The sequence below is a fragment of the Bombina bombina genome, chromosome 1, assembly GCF_027579735.1.
Source record: "Bombina bombina isolate aBomBom1 chromosome 1, aBomBom1.pri, whole genome shotgun sequence".
NCBI lineage: Eukaryota > Metazoa > Chordata > Amphibia > Anura > Bombinatoridae > Bombina > Bombina bombina.
In genome coordinates, this window is record NC_069499.1 from 418,194,529 (window position 1) to 418,222,301 (window position 27,773).

A 27,773-nucleotide genomic window follows, 5' to 3' on the forward strand; every position below is an offset into this window, starting at 1 on the left:
ACCTACCAGGAAAAAAGCTGTCTATTCTGATGAAGATCAACAAAAAACACAGGGTAAGATACCCCAAAAAAAGGGAGAACCTCTTCCCATATGTACAAGAATAAAAAACAGAAATAACCCTATTAGAAGGGAGGTCACAAAAATTGCAATACAGAACTACGAAACATAGAAAAAAACAATCTACAGATGAAATAGGTCAATGAATAAGATTCAAAGCCCACCTCCTGTACAGGTATAAAGGAACCCGATGCAACACAGAAGGATAAATTAACTCCAAAAAAGGAGCAAGAAATTGACTCGCCGGCCCTGCCGCAAACAGGGCCCTAGCAAACACAACTGAACACCTGGAAGCATAAGCCTCTGGGATCGGAGCACCAACAGAAAGCAAAAATTGCTTCCGAAATCACCTGCCAGAGAAAGAACTACAGCTGGAATCCAACCGCAACCTTCCGCCTGCCAGGCAGCAGAGCTAACCAACAGGCTATCTATGTTGGCTACCCCTTCAAACAAGAACTTGCTAGACAAGCTCTGATCCAGCTCATTCTAGAGGGAAAGAAGTATACTCCAGTATCCAGAAGAGATCAGGACAAGCTAACTCCTCCCAACAAAGGGAGAGAGAGGGAACATTCCACACCCAAAATAGGTGATGAATAACTTTTAAATCTCAAGGTATGGCTAGCAACAAAAGCAATTCCTCTGGTTTGCAGCTCAAACCTGAGCCCTAGTCCCACTGGGTCACGATCCCAGGACCTACTGCGTTTTAAGCAGGTGTGATAAACACCACATTATGGGACTTCGCCCCTGCAACAAGGGAACTCTCATGGCATTGAGACCACTAAACCGTGAGTACGAGCTTGCAGCAAAAGTAACAGTCTCACTGGCGTGCACTCCAGATAGGATCGACATCCTCACCAGAGAGAGACATGACCGAAAAGAAGAGGGTTAGATTAGACCTCCTCAGAGTCATAAGAAAACTGCCATAGCAGGATTCAAACTCCAAGCCTACAGCTCTCTAGGCCGGGAACTAATTCCTAAGGCCACATAGTCCTGAGGACCTCAGATGAGAAATTCGACCTGTTCTCTTCAGATACACATTAGAAGAACCTCTGGATAGACAGAGCAAAACGGATGAGCGTAAGGACCATCCGTTCCGATAGAGCACGCTCAGAGAACGGATTATTGTCAAAGGCAGTAGTGGGCCTCCACCCACCACAAAATTTGAGAACCCTCCGACTACGCAGGAGGAACTCACAAACTCAAAAATGATCCACTCACCAAGGAGCCCCAACTGGCATGGATCCAGAAGACCAGACCTCAGAGCAAAATGCTCTACTGAAAAAAAAAAATCCAAGAAGAATTGGAAGGAAAATCCTGATCCATATTCCCCAGGAACACACTCTATCCCTACTAAGAGGGAAGAGACCAAGACAGAACTGCCCCGAGGAACCTAGGAGAAAAAAATACCCAATACCGAGAGATCTGGATCCACTGAGAAAGAAACCCCCACCGGAAATCCAGAGAGATTGCAAAAAAAAAAAACAAGCTAAGGGGAAGACCCGGCCTGGGCTGAATCCAACACACCGACCACAGCGCCAATGAAGGCCTGAAGGGGAATTGAAGGACAGAACCTGAAGAGAAATCAAACTTCGTATAAAGGATGTGTGGTATAATTGCAGTGTCTGACATTGTAACTGTCACACCCATGCCAAGGACTGAACCCAAGACTTGTGGTTCGCAGCTTGATGCTTTCTCTCTGAGCCACCAGAGGGGTTATTAGCTGTAAGGCAAAGAGCCTTCCTGTCTGAAAGACTAAACCGCATCCAAGGATCCAACTTGGCGCCACACTAGAACTCAGTCTAGGTCCACCTCTGATCGATGGAAAACAGAAGAAGCAAATCCCAAAAAGTCTACTAGCTGATGCTGGTAAAACCAGAACTGTCAAAGACTTGGGAGCCACCGTAACACCTAGAAATAGGCTACTGTCACATAAAAACCCCAGATCCCAAAAACTTTGGATCAAAACGCAGATTTGAAGAAACCAATGGTCCCTAATAACCGGACCAGGTTTAACAAGAATGGTAAAATGGACATCCAGCGACAGCAGCTGGATTCGAAGCATCAACCTTCGAGATGCACAGCCGCAAAGATAACCATCAGGCTACACTGGACTGCTTTAGCCAGGAAAGACATTCTGGTAGAGAGAACCGAGGATGCTCTCTGAAGCAAAGAGGAGTATAAACTTTGCATAAAATCCTCGGACCCAAAAAAGGATGGGAACCCCTCCCCTTTTTGGACCCTACACCAACAGTGCAATGACACTGCAAATATTACCATGACAAGACTCCAAGGGTCAGCTAGTCCAGCAGGGCGGAAGGAAAAAACATAATTTATGTAAGAATTTACCTGATAAATTCATTTCTTTCATATTGGCAAGAGTCCATGAGCTAGTGACGTATGGGATATACAATCCTACCAGGAGGGGCAAAGTTTCCCAAACCTCAAAATGCCTATAAATACACCGCTCACCACACCCACAATTCAGTTTAAAGAATAGCCAAGCAGTGGGGTGATAAAGAAAGGAGTAGAAAGCATCAACAAAGGAATTTGGAAATAATTGTGCTTACAGCTGCCTGAAGAACTTTTCTACCAAAAACTGCTTCTGAAGAAGCAAATACATCAAAACGGTAGAATTTAGTAAATGTATGCAAAGAGGACCAAGTTGCCGCTTTGAAAATCTGATCAATTGAAGCTTCATTCATAAAAGCCCACGAAGTGGAGACTGATCTAGTAAAATGAGCTGTAATTCTCTGAGGCGGGGTCTTACCCGACTCCAAATAAGCTTGATGAATCAAAAACTCCGACCCAGAATGTTCATACTCTGAAGTCTCAGAAAGAACTTCATCTTCTGATAACCCTATCAGTTAAATCCATAAATTATCTTTTGTACTCTGGGAAGGAGTGCAATATGTAACCTTTCGCTTGCACTTAGCAGAGCGAGGTAAAGCATTAAAGGCCGCAGACACTGCCGTCTGAGCTGCGCAGTAACTTCTGGTGAAAAAATGGCCCCCTCCAAATGGAGGATCAGCAATGCAACGGGAAACTGCATGTGTAGAGAGATAAGCATGTAGAGCACGCACCTCACTGGGCGACAGCTCCTCAGAGGTGGACGGCTCCGTGGTATCAAACATGTTTGATATTATCACATTATCAAGGCATATGGAATATAATTGAGGGGACGTTGGAATATAATTGAGGGGACGTTCTAAGGCCTCCTCACAATATAAACAGGAATAGAGTGAGTGCCCTGTAAGAAACAGAATCCTCCATCGCTAGTGAAATAACCGGAGAACTATAGAAATAAAACATTTTATTAAAAAAAGCTGCACCTTTATATCCCAATGGCTGGGGCACTCCCCACCTCCCATGACCCAGACAGTACAGAGAGTTAGAACTCCTCTCTGATAGACACACAGTCAGGAAAGAGGGAAAGAAACATATGGTGCACAATTCAGGACCGTCCCTGCTATGAGAAAAAGCACACCAAGCTTGTAAGCTGCATGGCTCTCAAAGTGAAAGTGAAACCTGTATATTCCATAACAGCCTATGAGCCCATAACATCTCACACATAAAAGCAGCATAAAATCAAATAAACATATGAGTATTCCCCCCTGTTCAATAATCCCCCTAAGGAGATATTAACCCTTGTTTCTATACAGATAAAAGGACTCACACTGTGACCCTGTCTTCTAGCGTTATCATAAATCTATAACAAATGAAACGATCTTACCAGAATCTATGCGTGGAACAGGAACACGGCCTTTTAAGTGTGACAGGTTAGTAGCATCGCTCCTGACATGGACTTGAGAGCAGAAAGCAGGCAGCAAAACTCGTCAACGCTGATTGCTTCTCCGGACTCTAACTTTCACCCATGCTCTCACTGAGAGGCTGACAGGACTACTTAAAACTCCAGTCCCATTAGAGACTACTCAGAATCTTCCGACACTTCTCTGCCAACCTCCTGTGACGAAAGGCAAAGAATGACTGGAGGATGAGGGGAGTGGGGGAGGTATTTAAGCCTTTGGCTGGGGTGTCTTTGCCTCCTCCTGGTGGCCAGGTTCTTAATTCCCACAAGTAATGAATGAAGCAGTGGATTCTCCTTCCATTAAGATGGAAACAGAGTAACCCATCCTGGTTTTCCAAATAGAGGTTAGCATAAATATTGGAGTTAAAGTAAGGACTACCTCACCGACCTCCAACAGCTAATAGCCACCATTACTCTTACTAAAGAGATTGACACAGACACAGCATTGCCCCAATCCTTGCTTGCAGGGAAAGTACACATTAAAGGATTAAAACTTAATTTTCTTCAGACACCATCTTCGCACATCCTCCCGGATGCAAAGGCAAAGAATGACTAGGAATTATGGGTAATTGGAATGACACTTAACAGTTCTGCTGGGGTGGTCTTTGCCTCCTCCTGCTGGCCAGGAGTTAAATATCCCACTAGTAATTAGAATGGATTTGTGGACTCTCCATGCAAATTGGAAAGAAATCCCATTTTATTATATCTTTATTAAACCAATTACATATGGAGGGGGAGACCAAAAATATTTGCACTGCACAAAGCATTTAATTATGGGGTCCATTTTACCCAAAGAGCATGAAAAAAAAAACTTTTATGGGGAAGAATTATTAAATCTAAACTTGGGGAATATTATTTTCCCTCAGAATGTGAAACATTTAAAAGCCATGTTAACAAAAAAAATAAAAATTTGGCCAGAAGTCCATCTAGAACAAAACAATGACAATGGCAATCACCTTTTCATCCTAGATATAGCATAAAACATTGCATCTGCTTCACACATAGGTTAATACTTCCTCTTGACTTTTTAAATGCAGTAAAACTGTAAAACAGATGTCACAACCTGATAGATAAAAAAAGACACAAAGGTCTTCCACTTCTTCCGCAGACAACATATAGTCCTTAAACCACTATAATAACACTGAACAGACTTTTCTGGGCACACAAAAAAATTTAAACTACATTTATATTGCATGCAAACAACATTTAAATAGACATCAACATACCTTTATAAAAAAAAATAGCTTATGTTGAAAAGATACAACAGTGAAGTGCAACCATATGCCCTTAGACATTTGGCAACAAGCTCATGTCTGGTTTCCCACTATCACCCTTAGGAAGACTAAGGGCTCGATTTACCAAAGTCACAAGAACTTGCTCGGCGTTATTTAACAAGCAGCGGTTACCAGACCGCAGTTTCTTTAACCTCTTCGCTACCTTTAAGGTGGCGAAATTCAATCTCCGCAGTCGAGTCCGACCAAGGAGATTGACAGCTCCTGCCCGCGCGTGATTGGCAGGGGCGGGATTGCAAGCGAGCACAAAATTGCGCTCGTGTGCAATGGTGATTACCAGCGGGGAATTTTGCCCCGCCACAGGCGAGCTGAGGCGTACAGGGGCGTGGTCCGCCTCACCTTTGATAAATTTAGCCCTAATTCCCAAGGGTCATAATTAGCATTTATACAGAGAGAGAATCACTTAACCAGATAACAAATAAAAGCATAATAGCTTTTTGACTCTTTCCTTTATAAAAAACAGATCCGGAATGTTAGTGATATTTTAGATGGAGTTTAATTCAGCAGTGGTAATGAAGTTGCGCTGTAAGTTTTTAATTCAAATTCCCCGCGCTCCACCGCCCACTTCAAAAGTAAATTTTTCAGTGAACTAAAAGTTTGAATCGCTCTCTAATCAGCGCTCTCCCCTTTGAGCGCCTTTTTTTGTAGCTAGAGTGCTATGCACATATACTGTACAATGGAATTTTCACAGATGCTTTTTATTCTATGAAGAGAATAATCTGTACTGCATCTTATACTGACAGTTATCTGTGTGACCTCAACTTTACCTAAACTCTCAGTCTTGAACAATGCACCTCTTTTTCACCGGTTGTATGAGTTTTGCCTGTTTATAGCTCAGACCTGTCTATATTGCTAATTAAACAAGACTTGGTAAAAGAATAAATGCAGAATGAAGAAGCCCCTGTTCCTTAAAGCTTACAGTTTCATAACATAATAAAAACAATGTATACTCACGGTGAATGAATTCGATCTCTAAAGTTTATGGATTTCACCCACCAGTTTTGTCTTGCTACAGATATCTGAAAAACAGTCAATCCTTTTATGAGATGAGCCAAATTTAATAAAAACAGAATTTATGTTTACCTGATAAATTACTTTCTCCAACGGTGTGTCCGGTCCACGGCGTCATCCTTACTTGTGGGATATTCTCTTCCCCAACAGGAAATGGCAAAGAGCCCAGCAAAGCTGGTCACATGATCCCTCCTAGGCTCCGCCTACCCCAGTCATTCGACCGACGTTAAGGAGGAATATTTGCATAGGAGAAACCATATGGTACCGTGGTGACTGTAGTTAAAGAAAATAAATTATCAGACCTGATTAAAAAAAAAAAACCAGGGCGGGCCGTGGACCGGACACACCGTTGGAGAAAGTAATTTATCAGGTAAACATAAATTCTGTTTTCTCCAACATAGGTGTGTCCGGTCCACGGCGTCATCCTTACTTGTGGGAACCAATACCAAAGCTTTAGGACACGGATGAAGGGAGGGAGCAAATCAGGTCACCTAAATGGAAGGCACCACGGCTTGCAAAACCTTTCTCCCAAAAATAGCCTCAGAAGAAGCAAAAGTATCAAACTTGTAAAATTTGGTAAAAGTGTGCAGTGAAGACCAAGTCGCTGCCCTACATATCTGATCAACAGAAGCCTCGTTCTTGAAGGCCCATGTGGAAGCCACAGCCCTAGTGGAATGAGCCGTGATTCTTTCGGGAGGCTGCCGTCCGGCAGTCTCGTAAGCCAATCTGATGATGCTTTTAATCCAAAAAGAGAGAGAGGTAGAAGTTGCTTTTTGACCTCTCCTTTTACCGGAATAAACAACAAACAAGGAAGATGTTTGTCTAAAATCCTTTGTAGCATCTAAATAGAATTTTAGAGCGCGAACAACATCCAAATTGTGCAACAAACGTTCCTTCTTTGAAACTGGTTTCGGACACAGAGAAGGTACGATAATCTCCTGGTTAATGTTTTTGTTAGAAACAACTTTTGGAAGAAAACCAGGTTTAGTACGTAAAACCACCTTATCTGCATGGAACACCAGATAAGGAGGAGAACACTGCAGAGCAGATAATTCTGAAACTCTTCTAGCAGAAGAAATTGCAACTAAAAACAAAACTTTCCAAGATAATAACTTAATATCAACGGAATGTAAGGGTTCAAACGGAACCCCCTGAAGAACTGAAAGAACTAAGTTGAGACTCCAAGGAGGAGTCAAAGGTTTGTAAACAGGCTTAATTCTAACCAGAGCCTGAACAAAGGCTTGAACATCTGGCACAGCTGCCAGCTTTTTGTGAAGTAACACAGACAAGGCAGAAATCTGTCCCTTCAGGGAACTAGCAGATAATCCTTTTTCCAATCCTTCTTGAAGGAAGGATAGAATCTTAGGAATCTTAACCTTGTCCCAAGGGAATCCTTTAGATTCACACCAACAGATATATTTTTTCCAAATTTTGTGGTAAATCTTTCTAGTTACAGGCTTTCTGGCCTGAACAAGAGTATCGATAACAGAATCTGAGAACCCTCGCTTCGATAAGATCAAGCGTTCAATCTCCAAGCAGTCAGCTGGAGTGAAACCAGATTCGGATGTTCGAACGGACCCTGAACAAGAAGGTCTCGTCTCAAAGGTAGCTTCCAAGGTGGAGCCGATGACATATTCACCAGATCTGCATACCAAGTCCTGCGTGGCCACGCAGGAGCTATCAAGATCACCGACGCCCTCTCCTGATTGATCCTGGCTACCAGCCTGGGGATGAGAGGAAACGGCGGGAACACATAAGCTAGTTTGAAGGTCCAAGGTGCTACTAGTGCATCCACTAGAGCCGCCTTGGGATCCCTGGATCTGGACCCGTAGCAAGGAACTTTGAAGTTCTGACGAGAGGCCATCAGATCCATGTCTGGAATGCCCCACAGCTGAGTGACTTGGGCAAAGATTTCCGGATGGAGTTCCCACTCCCCCGGATGCAATGTCTGACGACTCAGAAAATCCGCTTCCCAATTTTCCACTCCTGGGATGTGGATAGCAGACAGGTGGCAGGAGTGAGACTCCGCCCATAGAATGATTTTGGTCACTTCTTCCATCGCTAGGGAACTCCTTGTTCCCCCCTGATGGTTGATGTACGCAACAGTTGTCATGTTGTCTGATTGAAACCGTATGAACTTGGCCCTCGCTAGCTGAGGCCAAGCCTTGAGAGCATTGAATATCGCTCTCAGTTCCAGAATATTTATCGGTAGAAGAGATTCTTCCCGAGACCAAAGACCCTGAGCTTTCAGGGATCCCCAGACCGCGCCCCAGCCCATCAGACTGGCGTCGGTCGTGACGATGACCCACTCCGGTCTGCGGAATGTCATCCCTTGTGACAGGTTGTCCAGGGACAGCCACCAACGGAGTGAGTCTCTGGTCCTCTGATTTACTTGTATCTTCGGAGACAAGTCTGTATAGTCCCCATTCCACTGACTGAGCATGCACAGTTGTAATGGTCTTAGATGAATGCGCGCAAAAGGAACTATGTCCATTGCCGCTACCATCAAACCGATCACTTCCATGCACTGCGCTATGGAAGGAAGAGGAACGGAATGAAGTATCCGACAAGAGTCTAGAAGTTTTGTTTTTCTGGCCTCTGTCAGAAAAATCCTCATTTCTAAGGAGTCTATTATTGTTCCCAAGAAGGGAACCCTTGTTGACGGAGATAGAGAACTCTTTTCCACGTTCACTTTCCATCCGTGAGATCTGAGAAAGGCCAGGACAATGTCCGTGTGAGCCTTTGCTTGAGGAAGGGACGACGCTTGAATCAGAATGTCGTCCAAGTAAGGTACTACAGCAATGCCCCTTGGTCTTAGCACAGCTAGAAGGGACCCTAGTACCTTTGTGAAAATCCTTGGAGCAGTGGCTAATCCGAAAGGAAGCGCCACGAACTGGTAATGCTTGTCCAGGAATGCGAACCTTAGGAACCGATGATGTTCCTTGTGGATAGGAATATGTAGATACGCATCCTTTAAATCCACTGTGGTCATGAATTGACCTTCCTGGATGGAAGGAAGAATAGTTCGAATGGTTTCCATCTTGAACGATGGAACCTTGAGAAACTTGTTTAAGATCTTGAGATCCAAGATTGGTCTGAACGTTCCCTCTTTTTTGGGAACTATGAACAGATTGGAGTAGAACCCCATCCCTTGTTCTCTTAATGGAACAGGATGAATCACTCCCATTTTTAACAGGTCTTCTACACAATGTAAGAATGCCTGTCTTTTTATGTGGTCTGAAGACAACTGAGACCTGTGGAACCTCCCCCTTGGGGGAAGCCCCTTGAATTCCAGAAGATAACCTTGGGAGACTATTTCTAGCGCCCAAGGATCCAGAACATCTCTTGCCCAAGCCTGAGCGAAGAGAGAGAGTCTGCCCCCCACCAGATCCGGTCCCGGATCGGGGGCCAACATTTCATGCTGTCTTGGTAGCAGTGGCAGGTTTCTTGGCCTGCTTTCCCTTGTTCCAGCCTTGCATTGGTCTCCAAGCTGGCTTGGCTTGAGAAGTATTACCCTCTTGCTTAGAGGACGTAGCACTTTGGGCTGGTCCATTTCTACGAAAGGGACGAAAATTAGGTTTATTTTTTGCCTTGAAAGGCCGATCCTGAGGAAGGGCGTGGCCCTTACCCCCAGTGATATCAGAGATAATCTCTTTCAAGTCAGGGCCAAACAGCGTTTTCCCCTTGAAAGGAATGTTAAGTAGCTTGTTCTTGGAAGACGCATCAGCTGACCAAGATTTCAACCAAAGCGCTCTGCGCGCCACAATAGCAAACCCAGAATTCTTAGCCGCTAACCTAGCCAATTGCAAAGTGGCGTCTAGGGTGAAAGAATTAGCCAATTTGAGAGCATTGATTCTGTCCATAATCTCCTCATAAGGAGGAGAATCACTATCGACCGCCTTTATCAGCTCATCGAACCAGAAACATGCGGCTGTAGCTACAGGGACAATGCATGAAATTGGTTGTAGAAGGTAACCCTGCTGAACAAACATCTTTTTAAGTAAACCTTCTAATTTTTTATCCATAGGATCTTTGAAAGCACAACTATCCTCTATGGGTATAGTGGTGCGTTTGTTTAAAGTGGAAACCGCTCCCTCGACCTTGGGGACTGTCTGCCATAAGTCCTTTCTGGGGTCGACCATAGGAAACAATTTTTTAAATATGGGGGGAGGGACGAAAGGAATACCGGGCCTTTCCCATTCTTTATTAACAATGTCCGCCACCCGCTTGGGTATAGGAAAAGCTTCTGGGAGCCCCGGGACCTCTAGGAACTTGTCCATTTTACATAGTTTCTCTGGGATGACCAACTTGTCACAATCATCCAGAGTGGATAATACCTCCTTAAGCAGAATGCGGAGATGTTCCAACTTAAATTTAAACGTAATCACATCAGGTTCAGCTTGTTGAGAAATGTTCCCTGAATCAGTAATTTCTCCCTCAGACAAAACCTCCCTGGCCCCATCAGACTGGGTTAGGGGCCCTTCAGAAACATTATTATCAGCGTCGTCATGCTCTTCAGTATCTAAAACAGAGCAGTCGCGCTTACGCTGATAAGTGTTCATTTTGGCTAAAATGTTTTTGACAGAATTATCCATTACAGCCGTTAATTGTTGCATAGTAAGGAGTATTGGCGCGCTAGATGTACTAGGGGCCTCCTGAGTGGGCAAGACTCGTGTAGACGAAGGAGGGAATGATGCAGTACCATGCTTACTCCCCTCACTTGAGGAATCATCTTGGGCATCATTGTCATTGTCACATAAATCACATTTATTTAAATGAATGGGAATTCTGGCTTCCCCACATTCAGAACACAGTCTATCTGGTAGTTCAGACATGTTAAACAGGCATAAACTTAATAACAAAGTACAAAAAACGTTTTAAAATAAAACCGTTACTGTCACTTTAAATTTTAAACTGAACACACTTTATTACTGCAATTGCGAAAAAACATGAAGGAATTGTTCAAAATTCACCAAATTTTCACCACAGTGTCTTAAAGCCTTAAAAGTATTGCACACCAAATTTGGAAGCTTTAACCCTTAAAATAACGGAACCGGAGCCGTTTTTAACTTTAACCCCTTTACAGTCCCTGGTATCTGCTTTGCTGAGACCCAACCAAGCCCAAAGGGGAATACGATACCAAATGACGCCTTCAGAAAGTCTTTTCTAAGTATCAGAGCTCCTCTCACATGCGACTGCATGTCATGCCTCTCAAAAACAAGTGCGCAACACCGGCGCGAAAATGAGGCTCTGCCTATGATTTGGGAAAGCCCCTAAAGAATAAGGTGTCTAAAACAGTGCCTGCCGATATTATTATATCAAAATACCCAGAATAAATGATTCCTCAAGGCTAAATATGTGTTAATAATGAATCGATTTAGCCCAGAAAAAGTCTACAGTCTTAATAAGCCCTTGTGAAGCCCTTATTTACGATCTTAATAAACATGGCTTACCGGATCCCATAGGGAAAATGACAGCTTCCAGCATTACATCGTCTTGTTAGAATGTGTCATACCTCAAGCAGCAAGAGACTGCTCACTGTTCCCCCAACTGAAGTTAATTGCTCTCAACAGTCCTGTGTGGAACAGCCATGGATTTTAGTGACGGTTGCTAAAATCATTTTCCTCATACAAACAGAAATCTTCATCTCTTTTCTGTTTCTGAGTAAATAGTACATACCAGCACTATTTCAAAATAACAAACTCTTGATTGAATAATAAAAACTACAGTTAAACACTAAAAAACTCTAAGCCATCTCCGTGGAGATGTTGCCTGTACAACGGCAAAGAGAATGACTGGGGTAGGCGGAGCCTAGGAGGGATCATGTGACCAGCTTTGCTGGGCTCTTTGCCATTTCCTGTTGGGGAAGAGAATATCCCACAAGTAAGGATGACGCCGTGGACCGGACACACCTATGTTGGAGAAAAATAGTGAACATTAAGTATGATAAATAATAAATGTATTTAAAACATTATGGGCCATGTTTATTTCTTATAGGAAAACTATAAATGGTTATTACATTGGCTAGTTTTTGCTGGATGGCAGTCAAAGCCATATACGATTCCACAGAGGCTAGCTCACTTCCATTGTTAGCGCAATGTAATTCAGCTTCTTTGTAAGAGAGATGTAGGTTATCCACAAACCAAAACTCCTCACCATCAACAATAAGGGAATCACGTCCACTATCTAAAGAGAAAAAAATATTTAGAATGCAAATATTTGATAATTAATAGTTGCCAAGATAATTTCAGGTTGTGAAGACTTGATTTATAAAATGTGAGGTTGCTTTAACTTCTTATATTGTTACTGAAAAATCCCCAGAAACAACTTTGCAAATGTTTATACAATATTATTTTAGAAAATGAAAAACACAATCTTTATAAAAGAGTACATTTCCTGCCAACAGCTGAACTAATAAACAGAACTGATAAGCAGTAAACATTACTATCACCAGAACTGTATTCACTAGCGCTTTTTAACACCTAGGGGTAAGTTTATTTAAGCAGCGGATGCTGCTTTCTAAGCCCATCGTTTCAGGCTCGTCTGAAACGGAAGTTAAAGGGATACTAAACCCAAATTTTTTCTTTCATGATTCAGATAGAGTATGCAATTTTAAGCAACTTTCTAATTTACTCCTATATATATCCATATTTTTCTACGTTCTCTTGCTATCCTTATTTGAAAAAGAAGGCATCTAAGCAAAGGAGCCAGCCAATTTTAGGTTCAAAACCTGGACAGCATTTAGCCACCAATGAGCAAGCACCACCCAGGTTGTGAACCAAAAAACTTAAATTATGCTTACCTGATAATTTTCTTTTCTTCAGATGGAAAGAGTCCACAGCTGTATTCATTACTTTTGGGAAATAAGAACCTGGCCACCAGGAGGAGGCAAAGACACCCCAGCCAAAGGCTTAAATACTCCTCCCACTTCCCTCATCCCCCAGTCATTCTGCCGAGAAACAAGGAAAAGTAGAAGAAATACCAGGGTGAAAAGGTGCCAGAAGAATAAAAAATAAGAGACGCCCCACAGAAAAAATACGGCTGGGGAGCTGTGGACTCTTTCCATCTGAAGAAAAGAAAATTATCAGGTAAGCATAATTTAAGTTTTTCTTCATAAATGGATAGAGTCCACAGCTGCATTCATTACTTTTGGGAAAACAATACCTAAGCTATAGAGGACACTAAATGCAAAAACGGGAGGGTACAATAGGCGGCCCATTCTGAAGGCACCAGGCCTGAAAATCCACAACCCAACCATACCCTGCTTTGTCGTAGCCGGGCAAACAAACTAGAAGGAAAAGGCCCCAAGGACACTGACCCGCAGATAGTCCGAAAGCCTAACCAGAGACTGCAAGCAGACTCACTGAGCCAACACTCCTTGAGGAGAACCGTCGCCCAGTAGTCGGTCCCCACACAACCCTTACTAGTACAATACCAAAATCCCCAAAAGGGAAAGAACAAGGGTAAGCCAAAGGGATACCCAAAGATACAGCAAAATCCATAAAGGAAAGACCCCCTTCAAAGGAAGGCCAAATCCACAGAGACCCGAATGGATCCCAAGAACAAGGGTAGACGATGCCCAACCCACAAGGAGTAATCAGGCATCATCAAGGAGAAGAAACATCTCCCAAACATTGTGCAACAGCACTGAAAAAGACAGCTGAAGACAAAGTCCTCAAAACGTCAAAACTCAGAGACCGAGCAAACAGAAATAACAAGTAGCAAACTAAGAAATAAACATCTGAGTCTACGCTGCCATCAGTAGGAAGACACAGAGAAAACACTATCCGTAAGGAAGAAGCGGCCGCACAAACATAATTTATGCTTAGCTGATAAATTTATTTCTCTTGTGGTGTATCCAGTCCACGGATCATCCATTACTTGTGGGATATTCTCCTTCCCAACAGGAAGTTGCAAGAGGATCACCCACAGCAGAGCTGTCTATATAGCTCCTCCTCTTCCTGCCACCTCCAGTCATTCGACCGAAGACAAACAAGAGAAAGGAGAAACCATAGGGTGCAGTGGTGACTGTAGTTTAAAATAAAACATACCTGCCTTAAAATGACAGGGCGGGCCGTGGACTGGATACACCACAAGAGAAATACATTTATCAGGTAAGCATAAATGATGTTTTCTCTTGTAAGGTGTATCCAGTTCACGGATCATCCATTACTTGTGGGAAACCAATACCAAAGCTAAAGTACACAGATGAAGGGAGGGACAAGGCAGGTACTTAAACGGAAGGTACCACTGCCTGTAAAACCTTTCTCCCAAAAATAGCCTCTGAAGAAGCAAAAGTATCAAATTTATAAAATTTTGAAAAAGTATGAAGCGAAGACCAAGTCGCCGCCTTGCAAATCTGTTCAACAGAAACCTCATTTTTAAAGGCCCATGTGGAAGCCACAGCTCTAGTAGAATGAGCTGTAATCCTTTCAGGAGGCTGCTGGCCAGCAGTCTCATAAGCTAAGCGTATTATACTTCTTAGCCAAAGCGAAAGAGAAGTTGCCGAAGCCTTTTGGCCTTTCCTCTGTCCAGAGTAGACAACAAACAAAGCAGATGTTTGACAAAATTCTTTAGTAGCTTGTAAATAATACTTTAAAGCACGAACCACGTCAAGATTGTGTAATAGACGTTCCTTCTTTGAAGAAGGATTAGGACACAATGACGGAACCACAATCTCCTGATTGATATTCTTATTAGATACCACCTTAGGTAAAAACCCAGGTTTGGTACGCAAAACTACCTTATCTGCATGGAAGATCAGATAAGGGGAATCACATTGTAAGGCAGATAACTCGGAAATTCTACCAAAAATAGAACTTTCCAAGATAAAAGTTTGATATCTATGGAATGAAGAGGTTCAAACGGAACCCCCTGAAGAACTTTAAGAACCAAATTTAAACTCCATGGTGGAGCAACAGGTTTAAACACAGGCTTGATTCTAACTAAAGCCTGACAAAATGCCTGAACGTCTGGAACATCCGCCAGACGCTTGTGCAAAAGAATAGACAGAGCAGAAATCTGTCCTTTAAGGAACTAGCTGACAATCCTTTCTCCAATTCTTCTTGGAGAAAAGATAATATCTTGGGAATCATGACTTTACTCCATGAGTAACCCTTGGATTCACACCAATAAAGATATTTACGCCATATCTTATGATAGATTTTCCTGGTGACAGGCTTTCGTGCCTGATTTAAGGTATCAATAACTGACTCGGAGAAGCCACGCTTTGATAAAATCAAGCGTTCAATCTCCAGGCAGTCAGTCTCAGAGAAATTAGATTTGGATGGTTGAAGGGACCCTGAAGTAGAAGGTCCTGTTTCAGAGGCAGAGTCCAAGGTGGAAGGGATGACATGTCCACCAGGTCTGCATATCAAGTCCTGCGTGGCCACGCAGGCGCTATCAAGATCACTGATGCTCTCTCCTGCTTGATTTTGGCAATCAGACGAGGGAGCAGAGGAAACGGTGGAAACACATAAGCCAGGTTGAAGGACCAAGGCGCTGCTAGAGCATCTATCAGCGTTGTCTTGGGGTCCCTGGACCTAGATCCGTAACAAGGAAGTTTGGCGTTGTGGCGAGACGCCATGAGATCCAGTTCTGGTTCGCCCCAACTTCTTAAGGTAGCCCTCTAACTTTTTATCCATTGGATCTAAGAAAGCACAACTGTCCTCGACAGGGATAGTAGTACGCTTAGCAAGTGTAGAAACTGCTCCCTCCACCTTAGGGACCGTTTGCCATAAGTCCCATGTGGCGGTATCTATTGGAAACATTTTCTTAAAAATAGGAGGGGGAGAGAACGGCACACCTGGTCTATCCCATTCCTTAGTAATAATTTCTGTAAACCTTTTAGGTATTGGAAAAACATCAGTGTAAACAGGTACTGCATAGTATTTATCCAATCTACACAATTTCTCTGTCACTGCAATTGTATCACAGTCATTTAAAGCAGCTAAAACCTCCCTGAGCAACACGCGGAGGTGTTCAAGCTTAAATTTAAATGTAGATATTTCTGAATCAGGTTGAATCCTCTTCCCTGAGTCAGAAAAATCACCCACAGAAAGAAGCTCTCCTTCCTCAGCTTCTGCATATTGTGAGGGGGTATCAGACATAGCTCTTAAAGCGTCAGTATGCTCTGTATTTCTTCTAACTCCAGAGCTGTCTCGCTTTCCTCGAAACCCAGGTAGTCTGGATAATACTGCTGACAGTGTATTATCCATGACTGCCGCCATGTCTTGTAAGGTAAACGCCATGGGCGCGCTAGATGTAATTGGCGCCTCTTGAGCGTGAGTCCCTTGAGCGGGATTTAAAGGTTCTGACACGTAGGGCGAGTTAGTCGGCATAACTTCCCCCTCGTCAGATTCCTCTGGTGATAAATTTTTTAAAGACAGAATATGGTCTTTATTACTTAAAGTGAAATCAGTACATTTGGTACACATTCTAAGAGGGGGTTCCACCATGGCTTCTAAACATAATGAACAAGGAGTTTCCTCTATGTCAGACATGTTTAAACAGACTAGCAATGAGACCAGCAAGCTTGGAAAACACTTTAAAGCAAGTTAACAAGCAAAAAATAAAAACGGTACTGTGCCTTTAAGAAAAATAAAAAAGGTCAGAATTTGAAAACCAGTGAAAAAAAGCAGTAAATCAAACTAAATTTTTACAGCGTGTATAATAAGCTAACAGAGCATTGCACCCACTTGCAAATGGATGATTAACCCCTTAGTTTAAAAAACGGATCAAAAAAACGATATAGACATTTTTTAACAGTCACAACAAACTGCCACAGCTCAGCTGTGGCCCTACCTTGCCAAACAAATGACTTTGGAAAGCCTAAAAGCCCTTTAGAGAGGTCCTATAGCATTCAGGAGACTTCTTGAGGGAAGCTGGATGTCTCAGTCTGCAAAAGTTACTGCGCAATTAAGCGCTAAATTAGGCCCCTCCCACTCATGTCTACACAGTGGGAGGCCTAAGAAAACTGTTTCTAGACAAATTTAAGCCAGCCATGTGGAAAAAAACTAGGCCCCAATAAAGTTTTATCACCAAAACATATATAAAAATGTTTAAACACTCCCAGCAAACGTTTTATATTGAAAAATAATAAGAGTATTACCTCTGACAGTAAGCATGATACCAGTCGCTATTAATTCACTGTAATCAGGCTTACCTTAAATAAATCTGGTATCAGCAGCATTTTCTAGCATTTACATTCCTCTAGAAAAAATTTAAACTGCACATACCTCATAGCAGGATAACCTGCACGCCATTCCCCAGCTGAAGTTACCTCTCTCTTCAGTTATGTGTGAGAACAGCAATGGATCTTAGTTACAACCTGCAACAACAATCATTAAACAACAATCATTAAAGACCACAGGCAGATTCTTCTTCTATTTTCTGCCTGGGACCAAAATAGTACAACTCCGGAACCATTTAAAAATAACAAACATTTGATTTGAAGAAAAAACAACTACGTTTCACCACATCTCTCTTACTGCTTCCATGTTTGTCGAGAGTTGCAAGAGAATGACTGGAGGTGGCAGGAAGAGGAGGAGCTATATAGACAGCTCTGCTGTGGGTGATCCTCTTGCAACTTCCTGTTGGGAAGGAGAATATCCCACAAGTAATGGATGATCCGTGGACTGGATACACCTTACAAGAGAAATAGCAGACTGCTCCAAGACATAGATTGCCCAACCTTCAAGACAGAGGACATTCTCCAGGCAATCCAGGCCACCAAGCCTACTCACAGATCTTAAAGGGGGAGAGGCATAGAACCTCTAAAAAAAGAAGGTCCACTGTCACCCCCAAGACCCGAGGATGAACAACAGATCTCAGAACCTACGCCTTGCCGGACCAGCCTAAGCATCGGCAGATCTGAAAGCAAGGGAACCAAAAGGAACCCCAAGACCGGCCCTCTAATTTTCCCACCACGTGGGAAGGAAAACTCTAGGTTCCGAGGTATAGGAAACGACAGAGAGTGACGCAGCAAAATTTACTGACCCAGTCACCAGAGAGACGGCTATTTAGGACTGAAACAATCCCGAGAGCCGCACGGACCCGCAAGTCCTCTTGAGAAAGCTTAGCTGAAACTTGTAAAACAAATAACAAGAACATAAATAATGTTAAGAGCACTCGACACCCCAACCTAACCAGCAAAGTATAATAGGCGCCGCGCGTCTGAATAAGCCGCAAAACAGAAGATCTGAACCCAAGCAGGACCAGCCTGCAACCAGGGTGATAACTACCAAGCTGGCTAAATCCGCCCTCAGAGAGGGAGGAAGAAAAACAGACAAACATGTCCCGAACAACTTCTGTAGAAGCAAACAGCGAGTATCGATCCCAGAGATTTTTAAGTTCCCGCAGGAAACATAGTATGAAAAATAAATAAAATTCATCCTAACCGGATAAAATAAAATAACAGGCAACCTAAGGGTTAACGCCCAAGAAGAACAGAAAGATCCGCAGGACCAGCCTAACGGAAACCCTGTACTGCCAACAAAACTGGGAAGGATCTCGATAACAAGACTTAAAGGAGATTACTTCATTCCCCCATGTCTAACGAGGTGAGCCATTCGAAGGAGGAGGCTGATGAGTCCCATAACCGAGAAGGATAGGGTCCCCAAACAGTTCAAAAACGTGTCTGAGTAAAACACGAAGGCGAGCCAGCCTGTAACGAAAGGCACAACACTTAGGAACAGTTACACCCGCAGGGAACTGCACATGCCCTCCAGTGGCAGAGAGACCTGGGGCAGAGGAGCATGAGCAGAATCGCAAATAAACTTCTGGACTTTGTAGACGAGAAAGCACCAAAAGTATGCAAAAGCAACAACCTCCTGGGGGAACAATCCACCCTCCGAGGAGGAAAACACATAACCTGGGTTACCCGCATGTGTAGTAGTAGTAGGGAGCGGTAGGGAACTCGCTTCCCGGAGGCCAGGGCCCCCCGAGGTGGATGGCTCAGCAGTCCCTTGAATCCCTGAGCCCAAGGAACAAAGCACTCTAGGATGGCCTAAAGAACATAACTGACTCACCTAAGTCAATAGGGCCAATCACATTCGTCACAGGACAAAGAATCTGAATCAGAAATTTGAAAAATCTCAACATCAGCATCCTCAATAACTGGATAAAGGAAACCAAAAAAATGGACTATATAAAAAATAAATAAACGGTACCTGACATACACAATGGCTGGGGCACTCACCACCTCCTATGAACCAGACACCAGCGGACTAGAATTGTCCGTTGCCACACAGTCAGGAATGTGGAAATGGGAGACCAGAATGTAGACACAAACCGTACAGTCCAAAAAAAGCGCACCCAACCGTAAGGTCACGTCCCTTCGAAAGGCCGTTATGTTTCAAAAAGCCACAAGCCCAGTTAACAATACACATAAGCAGATTGAATCACATAACAAACATGATTAAAACCCCCCCTGTGCAATAATCCCCCTCAGGAGCTATTAACCCTTGATTCCAAGATACTAAAGGAGTCCCACTGAGACCCTGTATTTTTCATGTGAGTTCGCAGGAACAAATGAGTTACAGTACAATCATGAAGTAGTAAAATGAAACGGTCTTACCGGAATCTACGCCGTGGAACAGGAACACGGCCCTTCGAGTTTGACCGATAGTAGCCTCGCCTCTGCCATGGACTTGAGAGAAGGAAGCAGGCAGTAAAGCGAAGTTTGAAAGACTTTTCCTGCATCTCCAGACTCTAACTTTTATCCAAGCCCTTACTGAGAGATTGAGAGGATTACTTAAAACTCCCGTCCCATGTCGAAGAGTACTACTCTCCATAAGAGACGAAAACAAACTTCTGACACTTCTCTGCCAACCTCCTGGGACGAAAGGCAAAGAATGACTGGGGGATGAGGGAAGTGGGAGGAGTATTTAAGCCTTTGGCTGGGGTGTCTTTGCCTCCTCCTGGTGGCCAGGTTCTTATTTCCTTAAAAGTAATGAATGCAGCTGTGGACTCTTTCCAAAGAAAAATTGATAATAGAAGTAAATTAAAAAGTGGCTTAAAATTGCATGCTCTATCTGAATCATGAAAGATACAATTTAGGTTCAGTATCCCTTTAAGAAGCAGCGGTCATAAGACTCCTTAACTTCTCCGCAACCACCTTTTAGGTGTCGGATTGAAATCATCCCGATACGATCGGGATGATTGACACCCACTGCTAGCAGCCGATTGGCCGCGAGTGTGCAGGGGCCAGCACTGCACTAGCATTTCACAAGAAATGATTGTGCAATGTTAAATGCCGACATTCATGTACGCTCGACCTTTAATAAATCTACCCAATAACATTCATTATGAATAATAATTGAAATCCTGAAAGCATTTAAAAGGGACTTTAAATATATATTTTATGTAAAAAATAGGCATGGACGAAATTTTGGGATTCGGCATTCGTTTGCTTCACGAATGCCGAATGTGACTGCAGGCAGCTGCATTTATTTAGTTTCAGTGACCTATATATCAGTGTGAAAGTGAAACACACAAAGATCTGGATTGGCACAGGTCTATGTGTGTTGCTCTTTCACACTGACATATCCGGTGCCAAAACTAAACAAATGCTGCTGCCTGCAGACATTCGTTTGATAAATGAATGCCAAATCCCGAAATGGCACCCATGCCTAGTAAAAAGCATAATTTATTTTTACCTGATAAATCCCTTTCTTTCTTGGTTGTGAGAGTCCACAATTCATTAGTGTAGGGAATTCATCACCTGGCCACCAGGATGCGTCAAATACACCCTATGCCAAGAGCTTTAATATCCCTCCTACTTGCCTGACCCTCCCAGTATTATGTATAGTCAAGAATAGGAGGATAGTAGGGTAAATAGGTGCAAACTAAACTAGGAAAACTGGGAGGGTTAGTGGACTCCCACCACCAAGAAAAAAAGGGAAATTTATTCTTACCTGATAAATTTGTTTCTTTTACGATACGATGAGTCCACGGATTTCATCCTTATTTGTGGGATATCGCCTCCTGGTCAGCAGGAGGAGGCAAAGAGCTCCACAGCAGAGCTGCATAAATAGCTCCTCCCTTCCCTCCCAACCCAGTCATTTGACCGAAGTTAGGAGGAGAAAGGAAAAGCCAAGGAGCAGAGGTGACTGAAGTTTAACAAAAATAAAGACCTGTCACATAAAAACAGGGAGGGCCGTGGACTCATCGTATCGTAAAAGAAACAAATTTATCAGGTAAGAATACATTTCCCTTTTCATTTACAAGATACAATGAGTCCACGGTTTTCATCCTTACTTGTGGGATACAATACCAAAGCTATGGGACATGGATAAAACGGGAGGGACAAGACAGGGAACCTAAACGGAAGGCACCACTGCTCGAAGAACTTTCCTCCCAAAAACAGCCTCGGACGAGGCAAAAGTATCGAATTTGTAAAATTTGGAAAAAGTGTGAAGAGAAGACCAAGTCGCAGCTTTGCAAATCTGTTCCACAGAAGCATCATGTTTAAATGCCCATGAGGAAGCCACAGCCCTAGTGGAATGAGCCGTTATATGTTCAGGAGGCTGCTGTCCAGCAGTCTCATATGCAAAACGAATGATACTCTTCAGCCAAAAAGAAAGAGAGGTAGCCGTAGCTTTCTGACCCCTACGCTTCCCAGAAAAAAACACAAACTCCTTAGTTGCCTGTAAGTAAAACTTCAAGGCACGGACCACGTCCAAATTATGTAACATTCGCTCCTTCTTAGAAGAAGGGTTAGGACACAAGGAAGGAACAACAATTTCCTGATTAATATTTTTGTTTTGAAACAACCTTAGGAAGAAAACCAGGTTTGGTACACAACACTACCTTATCTGCATGGAAAATAAGATAAGGAGAATCACATTGTAATGCTGAAAGCTCAGAAACTCTGCGAGCAGAAGAAATAGCAACTAAAACTAAAACTTTCCAAGATAACAACTTAATATCTATGGAATGCATAGGTTCAAACGGAACCCCTTGAAGAACATTAAGAACTAAATTCAATCTCCAAGGAGGAGCAATTGGCCTAAACACAGGCCTGATTCTAGTCAGAGCCTGACAAAAGGATTGAACATCTGGAACATCTGCCAGATGCTTGTGAAGTAAAATAGACAAAGCAGAAATCTGTCCCTTTAAGGAACTTGCTGACAACCCTTTCTCCAATCCTTCTTGGAGAAAAGACAAAATCCTGGGAATCCTAACCCTACTCCATGAGTAGCCATTGGATTCGCACCAATAAAGATATTTACGCCATATCTTATGGTAAATCTTTCTAGTAACAGGCTTACGAGCCTGGATCAAGGTATCAATGACCGAATCAGAGAACCCTCGCTTAGATAAAATCAAGCGTTCAATCTCCAAGCAGACAGCTGCAGAGAAATTAGATTTGGATGATGGAAGGGTCCCTGAATGAGAAGGTCCTGCCTCAATGGAAGCTTCCACGGTGGCAGAGATGACATGTCCACCAGATCGGCATACCACATCCTGCGAGGCCACGCAGGAGCGATGAGGATCACCGGTGCCCACTCCTGTTTGACTCGAGCACCCGGGGAAAGAGAGCAAATGGAGGGAACACATAAGCTAGGTTGAAGGATCAAGGCACTGCCAAGGCATCTATCAGTTTGGCCTGAGGATCCCTGGACCTGGATCCGTATCTCGGGAGGTTGGCATTCTGACGAGACGCCATGAGATCCACCGGCCTGCCCCATCTGAGAATCAGGCTGGCAAATACTTCCGGATGGAATTCCCATTCCCCCGGATGAAACGTCTTTCTGCTCAAAAAATCTGCCTCCCAATTGTCCACTCCTGGGATGTGGATTGCTGACAGATAACAAGAGTGAGTCTCTGCCCACTGAATTATCTTGGTCACTGCTGCCATCGCTAAGGAACTCCTTATTCCTCCCTGATGATTGATGTAGGCCACAGTCGTGATGTTGTACGACTGTAATCTGATGAATTTGGTCGAAGCCAACTGAGGCCAAGCCAGAAGCGCATTGAATATTGCTCTCAACTCCAGAATGTTGATGGGAAGTAGAGACTCCAATCGAGTCCATACACCTTGAGATTCAAGGAATTCCAGACTGCTCCCCATCCTATCAGACTGGCATCCGTTGTCACTATCTCCCATGAGGGTCTGCGGAAGCATGTCCCCTGGGACAGATGATCTAGCGACAACCACCATAGAAGAGAGTCCCTTGTCTCCTGATCTAGATCTATTTGAGGAGACAAATTTGCATAATCTCCATTCCATTGTCTGAGCATGTTCAGTTGTAGAGGTCTGAGATGAAAATGTGCAAACGGAATGATGTCTATTGCTGCCACCATTAAGCCAATTACCTCCATGCACTGAGCCACTGACGGCCGAGGATTGGACTGAAGGGATCAGCAAAGATCCGTCAAAAAAATCTTCATGGACAGAGAGTCGATTAGCGTTCCCAGGAATGGAACCTTTGTCTGTGGAACTAGTGAACTTTTCTCAAGATTCACCTTCCACCCATGAGTCCTTAGAAAGGACAGAACAATGTCGGTATGGGACTGTGCTAGCTGATAAGACGATGCCTGAATCAGAATATCGTCCAGATAAGACGCCCCGCAGTCTTAGAACCGCCAGTACAGATCCCAGCACCTTTGTGAAAATTCTGGGTGCCGTGGCCAGACCGAAAGGAAGGGCCACGAATTGGAAATGTTTGTCCAGGAAGGCAAACCTCAGAAACTTGTGATGATCCCTGTGTATAGGGATATAAAGATATGCATCCTTTAGATCCACGGTAGTCATATATTGACCCTCCTGGATCAATGGAAGAATGGTCCGAATAGTTCCCATATTAAAGGATGGAACTCTGAGAAACTTGTTTAAACTTTTGAGATCTAAAATGGGTCGAAACGTTCCCTCTTTTTCTGAACTACAAAGAGATTTGAGTAAAACCCCTGCCCCTGAATTGGAACGGGACATATTACTCCCATGAGGGAGAAATCTCCTACACAGCGTAAGAACGTCTCTCTTTTTATCTGGTCGACAGATAATCGTGAAAGAAGAAACCTTCCTCTGGGGAAGGAATTTTTGAACTCCAACTGATACCCTTGAGACACGATTTCTAGTGTCCAGGGATCCTGAACGTCTCTGATCCAAGCCTGGACAAAGAGAGAAAGTCTGCCCCCTACTAGATCCGGTCCCGGATCGGGGGCCGCCCCTTCATGCTGTCTTGCAGCAGCAGCAGGCTTCTTGGGTTGTTTACCCTTGTTCCAAGCCTGGTTGGGTCTCCAGGTGGACTTGGCTTGAGAAAAGTTCCCTTCCTGTTTAGTGGAAGAGGAAGAGGGGATACCTTTGAAATTCGAAAGGAACGAAAATGACTCTGTCGTCCCCTCTGTTTAGATGTCTTATCTTGAGGGAGGAGGTGACCCTTACCTCCCGTAATGTCAGAAATGGTCTCCTTCAAGTCAGGCCCGAACAGGGTCTTTCCCTTGAAAGGAATAGCCAAGAGCTTAGATTTAAAAGGACACATCCGCAGACCAAGATTTTAACCATAAGGCTCTTTGTGCTAAGATGGAGAATCCTGAATTCTTAGCCGCCAATTTGGTGATCTGAAAAGAGGCATCCGTAATAAAAGAATTAGCCAGCTTAAGGGCCTTAATTCTATCCTGTGGCCTAGATTTGGAGTTCGGCGGTAGCCGTCAAAACCAGCGTTAGAGGCTCCTAACGCTGGTTTTGGCCGCCCGCTGGTATTTGGAGTCAGTGATTAAAGGGTCTAACGCTCACTTTACAGCCGCGACTTTTCCATACCGCAGATCCCCCTACGCCATTTGCGTATCCTATCTTTTCAATGGGATCTTTCTAACGCCGGTATTTAGAGTCGTTTCTGAAGTGAGCGTTAGAGCTCTAACGACAAAACTCCAGCCGCCTGAAAATAGCAGGAGTTAAGAGCTTTCTGGCTAACGCCGGTTTATAAAGCTCTTAACTACTGTACCCTAAAGTACACTAACACCCATAAACTACCTATGTACCCCTAAACCGAGGTCCCCCCACACCGCCGCCACTCGATTAAAATTTTTAACCCCTAATCTGCCGACCGCCACCTACGTTATATTTATGTACCCCTAATCTGCTGCCCCTAACATCGCCGACCCCTATATTATATTTATTAACCCCTAACCTGCCCCCCACAACGTCGCCGACACCTGCCTACACTTATTAACCCCTAATCTGCCGAGCGGACCTGAGCGCTACTATAATAAAGTTATTAACCCCTAATCCGCCTCACTAACCCTATCATAAATAGTATTAACCCCTAATCTGCCCTCCCTAACATCGCCGACACCTACCTTCAATTATTAACCCCTAAACTTCCGACCGGAGCTCACCGCTATTCTAATAAATGGATTAACCCCTAAAGCTAAGTCTAACCCTAACACTAACACCCCCCTAAGTTAAATATAATTTTTATCTAACGAAATAAATTAACTCTTATTAAATAACTTATTCCTATTTAAAGCTAAATACTTACCTGTAAAATAAATCCTAATATAGCTACAATATAAATTATAATTATATTATAGCTATTTTAGGATTAATATTTATTTTACAGACAACTTTGTAATTATTTTAACCAGGTACAATAGCTATTAAATAGTTAAGAACTATTTAATAGTTACCTAGTTAAAATAATAACAAATTTACCTGTAAAATAAATCCTAACCTAAGTTATAATTAAACCTAACACTACCCTATCAATAAAATAATTAAATAAACTACCTACAATTACCTACAATTAACCTAACACTACACTATCAATAAATTAATTAAACACAATTGCTACAAATAAATACAATTAAATAAACTAGCTAAAGTACAAAAAATAAAAAAGAACTAAGTTACAGAAAATAAAAAAATATTTACAAACATAAGAAAAATATTACAACAATTTTAAACTAATTACACCTACTCTAAGCCCCCTAATAAAATAACAAAGCCCCCCAAAATAAAAAATTCCCTACCCTATTCTAAATTAAAAAAGTTACAAGCTCTTTTACCTTACCAGCCCTGAACAGGGCCCTTTGCGGGGCATGCCCCAAGAATTTCAGCTCTTTTGCCTGTAAAAAAAAACATACAATACCCCCCCCCAACATTACAACCCACCACCCACATACCCCTAATCTAACCCAAACCCCCCTTAAATAAACCTAACACTAATCCCCTGAAGATCTTCCTACCTTGTCTTCACCATCCAGGTATCACCGATCCGTCCTGGCTCCAAGATCTTCATCCAACCCAAGCGGGGGTTGGCGATCCATAATCCGGTGCTCCAAAGTCTTCCTCCTATCCGGCAACAAGAGGACATCCGGACCGGCAAACATCTTCTCCAAGCGGCATCTTCGATCTTCTTCCATCCGGTGCGGAGCGGGTCCATCTTGAAGCAGGCGACGCGGATCCATCCTCTTCTTCCGATGTCTCCCGACTAATGACGGTTCCTTTAAGGGACGTCATCCAAGATGGCGTCCCTCGAATTCCGATTGGCTGATAGGATTCTATCAGCCAATCGGAATTAAGGTAGGAATTTTCTGATTGGCTGATGGAATCAGCCAATCAGAATCAAGTTCAATCCGATTGGCTGATCCAATCAGCCAATCAGATTGAGCTCGCATTCTATTGGCTGTTCCGATCAGCCAATAGAATGCGAGCTCAATCTGATTGGCTGATGGGATCGGCCAATCGGATTGAACTTGATTCTGATTGGCTGATTCCATCAGCCAATCAGAAAATTCCTACCTTAATTCCGATTGGCTGATAGAATCCTATCAGCCAATCGGAATTCGAGGGACGCCATCTTGGATGACGTCCCTTAAAGGAACCGTCATTAGTCGGGAGACATCGGAAGAAGAGGATGGATCCGCGTCGCCTGCTTCAGCGAAGCTAAAACTCCACCAGTTCCCATAGCCGAAAAGGCTATAACTCCAGAAGCTGCCCTATAGTAAAATAGTACACTTTGGCACCATTTAAAAACAAAAAACTCTTGATTGAAGAATCTAAACTAACAACTCACTTTACCTATTCCTATCACTAACACAGGAAAAGAGAATGACTGGGTTGGGAGGGAAGGGAGGAGCTATTTATGCAGCTCTGCTGTGGAGCTCTTTGCCTCCTCCTGCTGACCAGGAGGCGATATCCCACAAGTAAGGATGAAATCCGTGGACTCATCGTATCTTGTAAAAGAAAAGGAATTTATCAGGTAAAAAGGAAATTTATGCTTACCTGATAAATGTATTTCTTCTACGATATGACGAGTCCACTGATTTCATCCTTACTTGTGGGATATTAACCCCCTGCTAACAGGAAGTGGCAAAGAGCACCACAGCAGAGCTGAATATATAGCTCCTCCCTTCCCTCCACCTCCAGTCATTTGACCGAAGTTAGGAAGAGAAAGGAAAAGCCAAAGGTGCACAGGTGACTTAAGTTTAACAAAAATATAATATAAAAAATATATACCTGTCTAAAAAATGACAGGGAGGGCCGTTGACTCGTCATATCGTAGAAGAAATAAATTTATCAGGTAAGCATAAATTTCCTTTTCTTCTACAAGATATGACGAGTCCACGGATTTCATCTACGTGTGGGACACAATACCAAAGCT

General features: G+C 43.3%; 1 protein-coding gene across 2 annotated transcripts in view; it reads right to left on the reverse strand.

Annotated features, from left to right (window-relative positions):
- LY75 (lymphocyte antigen 75) overlaps nucleotides 1-27,773 on the reverse strand; it is a 1,208,875-nt gene that overhangs the window by 317,373 nt on the left and 863,729 nt on the right. For both annotated transcript variants that reach the window (XM_053698349.1, XM_053698347.1), the window contains 2 exons: nucleotides 12,185-12,351; nucleotides 6,109-6,173 (listed from right to left, as the gene is read on the reverse strand). In XM_053698349.1, the coding sequence (XP_053554324.1) occupies nucleotides 6,109-6,173; nucleotides 12,185-12,351 (232 nt within the window). The remainder of the gene's footprint in view (nucleotides 1-6,108; nucleotides 6,174-12,184; nucleotides 12,352-27,773) is intronic.